General features: G+C 35.2%; 1 protein-coding gene across 1 annotated transcript in view; it reads left to right on the forward strand.

Moving 5' to 3' along the window:
- Positions 1–13,450, forward strand: part of LOC148829498 (protein kinase C-binding protein NELL2-like) — a 145,988-nt gene that overhangs the window by 99,975 nt on the left and 32,563 nt on the right. The window contains exons 14-15 of the mRNA XM_088922767.1: positions 2,598–2,720; positions 3,175–3,270. Of these exons, the coding sequence (XP_088778893.1) occupies positions 2,598–2,720; positions 3,175–3,270 (219 nt within the window). The remainder of the gene's footprint in view (positions 1–2,597; positions 2,721–3,174; positions 3,271–13,450) is intronic.

The raw sequence follows: 13,450 nt of genomic DNA on the forward strand, positions 1-13,450 counted from the left end.
CCTGTACCTACTGTTTTATTTATTTCACCTTTCTCTCCCATGCTTTTACCTTATATTTCTGATCTCTCCATTTCTCCTTTGCTCACCTGCTCTGCAAATTAAATGTTTTTTCTTCTCACTTCTCAACATCAAATTAAGCTCTGCTTGTTCCTAAACAACATCTAAATATACTGGACTAAAGCATCATATGCAAGACAATGAATTCATTTTAATTAAAATGTGTTAAAATTATCTTAATTTTTGAGAACACACAACTCATTGATAAGTATATTATTGCCTAATTACACAATAAAATGAAGACAAAACTAAAATTAGGACAAAATATTTGAAGCAATAATATTTTTTAATATTATGAAATGTCTTTGTTTTCATGGTCATTGCTAAGGCCTTATGAAATTCATGGGTGAATCCAAATAACCAACATATTGTTTTTCAGTCTGAAAATATGACTCCTAAAGAAACTGTTCTATATTTTACTAAATAATTTTGGAGAAAATAAAAATACAAAATGCACAGCACAGTGAAACAGTGCTGTTTTGTGGTGCTGGGGCCCAGGGTTCAATTCTAGACCTTGGGTGCTATCAGCATGGATTTTGTTCTCTGGATGAGTTTCAGTTCTCTGGGTGCTCCAGTATCCTCCCACGGTTCATGGATAATTATTCTCTAGAAAATTGGCCCTATTGTAGGTGGGAGTGTGTGCTTGTCTGTGTTTGTGTGTCTGCCCTAAGATGCCCTAAGATGGACTGGTGTCCCATCTAGGGTGTATCCTGCCTTGCGCCGATTGCCTACTGGGATAGGCTTCGGTTCCTCAGTGACCGTGAGTTGAAAGAAGTGGTTAGAAAATGAATGAATGAATTGATGAAAAATACAAGATTACAAATGCCAGAGAATATACAGCAATACATTACTATTTGACTAGCCTTTATCTAATTCCTGTGCCTATGAAGTGTAAATTAAAAAAAAAATAAATAAATGAGGAGCATACAGCGCTGTGCTACAGTATATGCTTGAAAAGGTTTTTAATGTTCATTATAAAGATGGCATAAGGATTTATATATTAATGTAACAGACTGTTACATATATTAATGTAACAATCTGTCATTTTCCAGTTAATGACAGACACTGTATACAATTAAAACAGGCTCACCTTTTTCTGAATACTACTGTACATACTGTCAATGACTCAAAGCAATAATTGTACTTCTAAAAGGCAAAGAATTATCTGAAAGAAAAGACTTCTAAATGATTAAATAATTCGTAAATGCCTAACACAAATATGTGTTGTTCAAAAGTAGCCTGGCCAGTTAAAATCTTGCTTGGAGATTATGGTGTGCATTGTAGTTCAGAAATTGATGGTTTGAATTTGGTAGGGGCATCTGGGATTCCTTAAAGGGCAACTGTCTGTTAGTCATGTGGCTGTGGAGTGTGATGCTCGCCACTGAGCAAAAGAGACCCCTGCATTTTGTTGGGAATGGGTAAGCATGGGATTTGTAAGTGAGTGCTAAATCAACCCTCCATCTGTCTTATTCTAGCTCCTCTGTTGTCCTCATGGTTACATAGGGTGAAAACAATTGCTTGGCCTATTGTATGTCATGTGAGTGTTGTATAAATTTCTCCTACACTGCGATAGGGACTGCAGCTGATTTATTCAAAATCTGTCAGTTTCACATTTGGGGCACATACGAATAATCATGTTCTTAATACTGATGTGAAACATATAATGTTCTACATGAATGGTGTAATGCTGTGACCTAAAATATCTGTTGTTACAAAATGCTTTAAAGAAAGGGAAAATATATTTTACTGGCTGATTTTTATTGTGTTTTTACATAATTTATCAGCCTCATACACCTAGGACCATTGACTCACATTTTTACATTACTTCATGTTTTTAAATTCTTGCTTTAGTAATGTTTTAGTGCAGAATTCAGAGACTAATGGCTGTAGGCTCTATGGCTCAAAATTTCAAACAGCAATATTCATGAAAGCATCTGCAGCACCAAACAGCATGGATTGAAGCTGTATCCCTTGTGGGATTAAGATCTCACTAATGGTCAGTTGGAGTGCATTTGTAAATTGTGAGTTTACATTTTCAGAAATGGGAATCCCATAGAAAATACATAGGATGGTAAACAACAGGCAGAAAAGACAGAACTATCCAAAATGCAAAATGTAGGATGACTGTTTGGATTGAATCAAAATGTTATTTTTTTCTTTGTAAATTGTGTACTAAATAACAATTAGTAAGGGGACTTTATAGATCTAAAATTTGCTGAAGTCATAAATTGAGAAAGTATTCTGTTCCAAAATATTTTTTTATAATTTATAACAGTATACAGTATATCTCATTTATATTTTTGTCTTACCCAATCAGTTCTGTCCCTTTGTTACTAAATTCTAAAATGAATGCTCAGAACTACATTTTTTTACATCCAAGGTTTGAATATTTTTACAAGATAAACAAAAAAGTTTTTTGTTAAACTAGAATTAGAATTGTACACACGAATTATTACTTTCTTGACAAAGTCCGATCAGAAATTGTAAATGAAAGCAATGGATGGCAACTGTTACATTCCTGATTTTCTTTCTTATTTCAGAGCATGATGAGTGTATGACTGGACAACACAGCTGTGATGAAAATGCTTTGTGTTTCAACACTGTAGGAGGCCACAGCTGTACATGTAAACCCGGATACACTGGTAATGGTACTCTATGCAAAGGTAAGAGAATTCAATCAATATTTTACATTAAACCCATTTCTTGTCCACCGATTTATTTTTTGCACCCCATTTTGTTCTTCTGTATCTCAGAAAAGTAAACACAACATGAAAACCATCCTGTTTTCTGCTCTGTCAGACATAAATACAAAGGATTTTCTAACCTACTGTACAGTATATAGAGGCCAATTTTATAGGACTTGTAAAGCACTTAAGTAAACCATGTGTCCTTAGTATTGAGAAGTCCTCATAGAGGCAGTTAGAAAAATATGGATCAAAGAGTAAATAACAATTTAACAGACAGATTTGTGTAATGTCTGTCTACAGCTACATCATTTGTTAGAGTGTCCAAAATAGAGAAACAGAGAGAAATAATAATACAAATGCACTAGGTGGGGATATTTTTTTTTATTAATGTGGAATTTTAGAATAATATTTTTTATGGTTCATTGCTTAGCTTTCTGCGAAGATGGATGTCAAAATGGGGGCACCTGTATTTCTCCGAACATTTGTATCTGTCAGCAAGGTTTTACTGGCATCAGATGTGAAACAGGTAAGGAACAATACAAGCCTATTTAATGCAGAATGAGAAGCCTTAATCAGAAAATGTGATTTTGTCATTGTGGCAGTAAATAAGTATATTATCATGGCCCCATCTTGCACCTAAAGAAGATAACATGGAACCACTAACATTGGTATACACAGTTCCAAGATTTATATCTTATTGAGCTTCTCCTTGTATGTGGATTTTATGGCTGTATTGCCCAATTAAGTGTTTGCTAGACACTACTGTTTCAGTGGTAGCAATTAATAAAGTGCATCTTAGAGATTAAGCATCCCAGATGATTCCTCATTAAAATCAAAGGATGTTTTATGTTTTTGGAAGCCTCTTGTGTCTAGGAGGCCCATAAACCTTACTCATTTTATTCTTTTTTAAATACTAATGCAATACTTAAGAGTAGTGGACCAAACACAAATCTTAGTGTAATTGAAAAAAGAAAAACAATACTGACAAGTACCAGATTTGTTTTTGGTTAATAGAAATGAAAATCCTTTTAGCACCTAATGGTAATGGTAAAATGAGTATGTGTATTTCTTAGAAATACAGTATTTAGGTCTTACATAGTTATAGCTTTTTAAAATGTGTTACATAGTCCATGCTAGTTAGATTGCTAAAAGTTAGACTTAGTAAAAAATACTCTGCATGAGACAATGTAAATAGATGAATACATAATAAACATATCTATATGCACATATGCACAGTAAATCCCAGTGTGCAATTTTTTTGCAGAATTATGAGTAATTCAAGTACATATTCAATGAAACTGGTTAATATGCGCAGTTTATGGATGTGTAAATGAATTACCTAATGTGCTCAATATCATTCTGCCTTTTCCACTAGGTAGCACTTGAAATGCAAGCAAATAAAACACAATATCTTTATCTCTATTCTAATTCTGTATGAGTGCTCTCATACTGTATATATAGTGTATGTATATGATGCATGATGAATAGATCAGGTTTTATTGTTTATTTTGAAATTTTGATGTTAACTATTTTAAATATGTGCAGACTTGGATTGTTGTTTTGTAACACCGACGGCTTCACATTTAGTTTTAGGGATAATGTCTATGCGTCATAAACTGCTTTGTTTTGGGAGCATAATCAGTTGACTCCTAGTTCTAGTATAAGGTTTCATGGGTCGATTTGTTTCATACGTCTTACTGCACTAGTATAAATGCATAACTTGACAAAAACATGAAATGACAAAATCACAAATTATGAATTTGTAAAGAATTCTAAAAATAAATTATGGTTTAAAGTAATCACTGGAGTCAAGTCCATCACCAGGGTTGCTCTCCCATCCACTGTACATTTATGACAGACAGTGCTTGAGAAAAGCTCTAAGCATCATCAAAGACCCCACATACTGTACAGACTGTTTGACCCTCTACCATCTGGAAAACGGTACCGGAGCATTTGGGCCCAGACAACCAGACCCAGAGACAGTTTTTACCCTTGTACTATCAAACTATTAAACTCCCAGCCACTCTCACCTGCGTTCTGAACCCTTACAGTGCCTCCTCTCTTTTTCAAAACTCAAACGCACATTGAAATCTACCTCTACCTCACATGTCAAGACATTTACTTTCCATTATTTTGTATCATTTATTTCATTCTGTTGACGTATGATTTTGCACAACTGTTGTTGTTTTGCACATTGCCTGTTGTCTCTATCTTCTGTTTTTGCACAATTTACAGATGCAGCCATTCAAAATGCGCGGGCGATACCGCATTATTTTCCGGTACGCTGTACGCAGTCTACCGCAAGTTACCGTTAAATACCGCAAGTTACCGGTAAATACCGCTAGCAAAATAATAGTATCCGGAATTTCCGCAAGGTGGAGCTAATAAAGCTCAACCTCTCATGTTTGAGCTGTAGCCATCAAAGTCTTTAACGAAGATATTACTAATAGTATTAATAATAAATGACCTTGGACAAGCTGTAAACTCAAAGTATTGCCCTGGTCCACATTCTTTTTTTCATTGACCGTCTTTGTAAAAGTAACACCACAGCATTTCGTAATCACGCATTTTTTTCCAATCATGCAAAGTACAGTAATTTTTGAGAATCGATTCACCATGCCTTACACAGGCTCATAAAAGAGATTGATTTAGGAACATAAACATATTACCGTATGCAAACTGTACTGTATACAGTATGTATATGTATATTGAATGTCTTAACTGTGCCCGTTTAAGTATTGAATATTTATATGGAATTTTACCACTGAAGGGAAATCTTAGTGCCTGAGCATAAAAAGAATAGGAGCATACTGCAACGTGTGTGAAGGCCATAAACGATATTAATTTTGGAACATAAACATACAGTATATGGCTGGTCTCGGTACTTTAAAGAAAACATACACGAAACATGGTTTCATTATGACCAGAATCGGTCTTGAGATATTTTTAACTTGATTTACAGTATTTGAGAGGTATGTCTTGACACCGATACTACGTAAGTACTGCTCACGTACTGTATATGTTTCTAGGTTTATATTATGCATTTCATACGGTCAAATTACTTTTGAGCAACTGATAAGAAGCGCGAAACGGTATGCCCAGGGTGTTTTAGTTTCGTTTTGTGCGGGGACTGCTTTAACTATATCGCCGTGGATTGATTAGAGATATCAAGTACATACAAGTCATTTTTTAAATGTTGTAGTTTGTCTTGTAAAAATGTTACGAGAACATCATCTGTCAACAATTACACAGGTTCTGTTTCCATATTGCGGATTTTGGTTACGTAATATTATTTTCTAATTTAACGTTGTGAATATATGATTTGGGCAAACAGAGCCGCAAAGAAGTACATTATGGGTTGTTGTTTTTTTTTGCAGTTTTATCTAGAACAAGCGTTGCTTAAACCTTTGTCTGATTCTTGTGAAACTATCCACACGACAGTTACCCACAGTAGGAGTTGACTTCAGTGATGTCACTGATGGGATGTTTCTAAAAATCCATCCTCTGTAAAACGTCTTCTCTAGTTGTCCTGCATATGTATTCGCTAATGAAGCTGTGTGTTCTGAGCCTGGATCTCTACATTTCTGTATGAACCAGCTTAGAGGGCTAAAGACAGCTTTTGTTTAAATTGAGTGTAAGGTAATTTATGCTTCTAAAGTCATGGTCAGCATTTATTATTGTACTGTGCTGTAAACTTGTTCTGTGCCTAGTCACATTATTTTATAGCGTTTTTATAGCGTTATCAAATCTGGTGGCGCTGTGTGTTAGTTTCCTGACTCCCATGTCACATGGTCTGTGATTGAATCCCATGGAACTACTGTACAGTATCACTTTATTTTTTAACAAACATTTCTTTGAAAAAATGAAAAGTTTCCCTTGGTCAGAGATTAAATAAAACCTCACTCACACCAAACAAATTTATATTTCTAAATATCACAACATGATCGAATTTAAGTCTTTTTAATAACAATGAATAGTCACCTATGCGTTACAAAATAAACATTTATATTGATTTGAATCGCGTTTTGATTTAAATCGTAAACGCGTGTTTAAATATATGTGTTTAAAGGCGATATACTGTATAAAAGCGCTGATTCTTATGGAGTGTGTTCCGCTGGGGATTCAAAAAATTTATTTTTTTTAATCGCGTATCTAAGGAAAATTGCAGTATAACTTTGTTAATGCACAAACAGTGGCATGTTACATTATAATTTGGGTGTCTCCCCTTGCCAGAAAGCTCTAAATTGCATTTTGAGTGCGGTTTTTGACTTTTTCTAAATTGCAACCCATAAATAAAGCTGATAAAGCTTAGACTAACTGTATTCTAAACTGTATTACAACGTAACTTGCAAAAATGCACTTGGAATCTGTCCAAGCCCTCCTACGAAAATTATTTAAACTGCGACACTGATCATTCATCTCTAAATAAACTTTATTTTATATAGCGTTTTAGGTGAATAGGTAATTAGATTGCTCATAAACCTAATCGCTTTTTCTACATAAACACAGCGTGATTGCTCTCTGAAAATGCTTTTCCTTTATATTTAGGCTCAGATTTCAACTATAGATCGCATTATTATAAACTTTCTTGGAAAAATGTATTTTATGTAAACCATGTTTGCTATTAATTCATTTAGGGCTAAAATACGTTAATTGTCTTCCAATCGAGTCGAGTTGACATTAGAAGCTTGCCACTCCCGGATTGTTACACCAATGCATTAGCATGTAAAAGCGACTTAATTGAGGTGCCCAGCTACCAGTTAACACTGTACTTCCTACTTTAAAAATACTTGTGAAACCGGTTTAATTCGTCACAGCCAGCACTCCTGCAGAGAGGGGGTTGTACTCGTAAAGTAGAAGCAGGCGAGATTTCCAGCGAAAGACACCTCCCCCCCTCAAAAACCCAGTAAGCAGCAAGGCTTTATGTTGAAAATTGAGGTGGATTTTGTTTATGATAAAGAGGAGAAACTGGGATGGGAGGAGGGTTTGGTTTTGCATAAGGGGCGGGATTATGATAATTGGAGGAATTTGCGAGAGTATAATGGTTTGATATATTTGATTTTGTATTGTGGTCGTTATCTATGTTTTTGGTTGGTATTATGTTTATATGGTTGTTTTTGTTGGTTGGTTGTTATTATGGTTATTAATAATACGATCTATAGTTGAAATCTGAGCATAAATAAAAAGAAAAAGCAAGTGATTAGGTTTATGAGCAATCTAATTACTTATTCGTTTAAAACGCTATATAAAATAAAGTTTATTATTAATTTGCTGGACAGAGTGGTGAACATTATTATGCATAAGACAAAGATAACGATCCTGATCAGTTTAGAAATCTGTGTACGCTGTAAGGTTTTTACTTCTTAAACTTTTAAAATACACGTTTCGAATAGAAAGAAATCCTCTTCCTGGTGCAGTCGCATGAAGAGACAGGCGAAACAGCCCTACACAGCCCTGTCGCAGTACACGAATATAATCATATCGTTATTAAATTCTTTAGATACGCGATTCCATATTATATTAGCAGAAAAGCTTAAACTACCACTTTTTCACACGCTATTTCACATGTTAGTTAAATTTAATTTATTTATATAATATATATTTATATCTCTGACCAAGGGAAACGTCTCATTTTTTCAAAGAAATGTTTGTTCACAACGGCGACTGTCAGAAGATAGGACACAGCGGCTCAGGCACCCGCTGAATGGAAAAGGGGCACTTTAATGTTCTGTATGACTAATACTAAAGCCAATACTAATATTCAATACTTTAATATCCTTTTCTGTATGTTTAACAATAGTGGGTACTGGCCTAATTCGTCCCTGCTCCCGTTGTTAGGTGTTAATGTGTTGTTAAGTGTGAATTTGTAGCTGTTTCCCTGGGGTCTGGCTTTTTTTCTGGAAAACCATAACTGGTCTTGTCCAGATTGACTGTCGGCGCCCAGGTCTGACAGTGCTGCTCCAGCAGTGCCAGGTTCTGGCGCAGCCTCTGTTCTGTGGGCGACAGCGGGACCAGGTGGTCTGCACAGAGCAGGAACTCGATTTCCATAATTAATGCAGATCAGTAAATCAAGGGACAAAACAATTATTGCGCCCGGGTCCTCAATGGGCTTTGACGTGCTAATGCGTTGGTTTAACAGTCCGGGTGTGGCAAGCCTCTAATGTCTCCCGACTTTGAAAACCAAGTAATAACTTAACTATATGTGCAAACGTTTCATATGTTGCTGTTGTGGATGCCTGTGGAGTGTATCTTATTTGCCGCGCGCCCTCCCCCCCTCTTTCCCTCAATTCAATTCAATTCAAGGTGTTTTATTAGCATGGCAGATGGGTTCAATCAGTGTTGGGTATTTACAGTACTTTGCTTTGAGATTCCACTTTTAAAGGTGATATATAAATTTTTGACTAAAATAAATTGATATCTTTGTCTTCTAAGCTCTCTGTGTACAGTGGAGCCTCCTGTCCAGCCAGCACATGTCCACAGACATTCACAACAGCGACATATCATAAAACGTTTGCACATATAGTGTGCAAAAATGCACTTTATTTACTAAAAATAAGACAGAGATACTGTATCAATTTATGTTGCATTAGCCTGATTATGATTAAAAAAACACATATACTTAAACACGCGTTTGCGATTTAAATCAAAACACGATTTAAATCAATATAAATGTTTATATTGTATCGCATACTGTCCAGCCTCCATTTCTTTATAAAAATTTACTCTATTACACACACACACAATAGAAGCAGGAAGCAGAAGCAGGGACCGTTGTCAGAAGGGAAGAAGGTGACTATTCATTGTTATCAAAAACGACTTAGAATCGATCATGTTGCGATATTTTGAAATATAAAAGTCAATTGATTGTCCATAATATCGCTATTCTATTTTTTCAAAGAAATGTTTGTTAAAAGAAAAGTCCAGCACCAGCTGGATTTGAACACACAACCTGCAAGTTGTTAATCAGGCACGTAGACCAGTAGGCTACAAGACAACTCGCATGAACAGGGAGGCGAAACAGCCCTACACAGCCCTGTCGCAGTACACGAATATAATCATATTGTTATTAAATTCTTTAGATACGCGATTCCATATTATATTAGCGGAAAAGCTTAAAACTACCACTTTTTCACACGCTATTTCACATGCTAGTTAAATACTTCGATGCTTGAAATGTTTAGGGAGAAATGGAATACCGGTGTGTATTTTTCCTTTAAAGTACCGATTCCTGGAATCTGACTGGCTGACACCCTTCTGAAGTGGTTCCATAATATCTGGTATACGGAAAAGAAAGTGTTGATAAAAAAAGCCTGGATTCCCATGTATCTCATACAAGTATCTTTTAATACAGTCTTTGCTGTGCTCTTGAGGATCCTTGTGATATTTTGAGCTCTAGTTGAATGATAAGTGTCGCATTTTAAATCATTTTCGTAGTTAGAAATTATGAAACGCCCTGTTAAAAGCAAGGGAGTTTTTTATGCCCGTTGAAGTAAAACAAAATGCCTGACAAAGTAAGGCTTGCACAGATTCCAAGTGCTTGTACAAATGTGCTAAAGAAATTATACTTTGAGTATACAGCTTGTCCAAAGTCATTCATTATTAATACTATTATTAATATCTTCGGTAAAGGCTTTGATGCATAAATATTTCTGATAAAGGTAGGTTGTGTACTTTTGTCCAGCTGAGCAATCTTGCTTTCATAAAATATATACGCGATTCAATATTATATTCCCTTTTAATCAAATTCTAAAAGTATGCCTGTTGACTCCGGTATCTCTTTAGTTAAAGACTTCGATGCTTAAAATGTTTAGGGAGAAATGGAATACTGGTGTGTATTTTTTCTTTAAAGTACCAAGACCAGCCATATACTGTATGTTTATGTTCCAAAATTAATATCGTTTATGGCCTTCACACGCGTTACAGTATGCTCCTATTCTTTTTATGCTCAGCTACTAAGATTTCCCTTCAGTGGTAAAATTCAATATCTACAACGGGCACAGCAAAGACGTTTACTGTAAGTCTTTCTACGACAGACCAACGGACCACGAGTGCCCCTGTCGGTCAACCAATCAAGTACTGCGGTGCCTCGCGTCATCTTGCGTCACAATGCGCGACGCCACCTGCAGTACGTGTCTGTAACGCGCACTTTGAATGGCTGCATCTGTACCATCTGATAGCTAGCTAAATAGCATTTCGTTATACCATATACTGTACCTGTGTATGAGTATAATGACAATAAACATGAACTTGAATATATAGGGTGGCATATTGATTATATTTAATAGGTGGTTAACATTTACTGCCCCGCAGTGCTGGGGCCTTGGAACCTGACGTCTCAACTCACAGAAAGTCTCAACTTTGTTTCTATGCAATACCATTACATCACAAAGAGCAGGTTTCCTTCTTTGCTTTGAAAGGTTGAGATGTCTGTCACTGATATGGATCAGCACATTAGAAATGATCATTTGGATGTCCTGTACAGTATTTAGATTTATTATGTAAGACTTTTGTAAAGATGTTCAAGTAGGTAGCTGCGTCAGCATTCGTAGGCTGCAAAGGAACAGGTAACAGGTTTATTCCATGCTGAAAAGAAAGGAAACACAATGTTTCAGCCGTGGAGCCTTCTTCAGGTGTGAGAAAGACAGGGTAGACGGCAAAGATTAAATAGCACAGGAGAACAAAAAGCTGGAAAAGTGGAGGAGGAGGGAGAGGCTGAGAGGCCACTCAGGAAGTGCAAAGTGGAGAGGGGTGAAGAAAGGTCTGAAGTCAAAACCTGCATGAGAATAGAGAAGATTACACAAAACTAAGTCTATCATTGAGAGAAGGGGGAAGGTGTGAACCTAGTTTTAGGATGAGTTTAGTTTCTGTTGTCTTTCTGCTGTGGGAGTTGTAAAGATGTGATGCTATGACAGGAATGATACAGGAATATTATGAAAGAAGCAGGTCTGCTATGGCATGCAAATTCTGTTTTTCGTTATATGCAAATGGTGATTTTTTTCTCTCAGGAATATGTTGATAATAGTAAATTAAATATGATTAACTGTATACTTGTTTATTGTAACTAGAGAATATGTATTCGATATTTTTGAAATCCTTAAAAGATTCAAAGAAGTAGATTTGAAGCTTTTTAATTTTAAAATATTATTTTTTGGTAGTTCTTTTAGGATTTCTACTCTGACCCTGAAAATGAAATTAAAAGTGACTCCTGTTGTCTTGTTTTTATTAACAATAAAAGATCCTCATGTTTTTTTTTCTCATGTGCAGCTGTAGGCAGTTATTTAAAATATGCAGGGTTGGTTGTTTTGTGCTAAATCTGTTTTTTAAGGGATAAAAAAGTAGATGGAACAGGTTCTTTTAAGATTTGGGATGCTCAGTAGACCATGGCATTGCTGAACCTTCTGCAGACTCAGCATATTTGAGCTAATAACTTTAAATGCCATTAAATTGCTCAAGGTTATTTTCTTACTTTATACTGTGCACAAGGCAAGTCAGTCACATACTGTAGCACTAGAGACTACAAGAGCAAAAAGATATAAGGTGCCTAAAGGTGAAATTCACCTCTGTAAAAGGTTCAGGAATCTATGTAAACACATTAATCCTTAACCATAATATCATGAACTGCTATGTTTGCAAATACCATAACATAAACATCTTTTAGTGTCTTTTAGTATTCTCTGGAAATTCCGGGCGATGTGTGATAGGCAGCGGGTGACAGTGTACAAAATGAAGCCTAGAAGTAGTGTACATTGCACATGTATATTTATATTATAAATACACTATATTTTTTTAATAGAACTGTAAAGATGTTTTCCTAATGTACTGCAGTTATTTCTGGTTTTTGATAGGCATTACCAGTATTGTATTTTTACTCCAAGACCTATAAAATTTGATACTTTAGGGTGCAGATGACAAGTAAACCCAGTTTTTAGTCACAACTTGACAAAGTCAAAGGAGTAAATATAGCACAGAATATGTCAGGGCCCTGTATCATTTTTAACAAGTCAGTTTTTGCATCATTCCAAAGAATATTTCTTAATACACCTAAGATCTTGTGTCTAAAATGTATCTTGTTAATCTTTATTTATAGTGTTTGGTTGTTAAGGTAATCCTTTTAATATTATTTTTTATTGCCTTTTATTGCTACTTTAAACTCAGTCTTTTATTTCTTCTGTTTTGCTCAAGCTATACTACTCCCATTTGCAAATGGTGTTAGTTCATTTTATTAAATTCATTGAGCAGCATCTATCATTCAATTCAAGTCTCTTTAAATATCTTGCATGGTTCTGTAACCATTTGATCATCATGTTGTGCTATTGAGCAATAATACTATGATAATTCCATTAAATTTCAAAGCTTTCAGGAAGACTGTGATAAGTTTAGCTCCAAAACAGTCTATTCTATCAAATCAGCACAAAACATACCTATTGCATTGATTTTTTCAATTGAGGTTAACATGATATTTTGAAGTGGCAAGATGCATTTATCCTTACTTCTTGTTTGTGATTAAGATTTAGGAATTATGAAAATACTTTCAAAATAGATGCCGGAATTCAAACGTTACCAAATCTGTTATTCTAATTATCTTGATGTGTATAGGATCTTAAGGCTGTCTCTAAGGTTCTACCCTGATTGTTAATTAGCAATGTTGAGTTTAATTCAAATAACAAAGTGCGATATTCAGAACAGTAAAGGCTTTACAGCAAAAC

Source organism: Atractosteus spatula, chromosome 8 (genome assembly GCF_055471065.1).
Source record: "Atractosteus spatula isolate fAtrSpa1 chromosome 8, fAtrSpa1.hap1, whole genome shotgun sequence".
In the NCBI taxonomy this organism is placed as follows: domain Eukaryota; kingdom Metazoa; phylum Chordata; class Actinopteri; order Semionotiformes; family Lepisosteidae; genus Atractosteus; species Atractosteus spatula.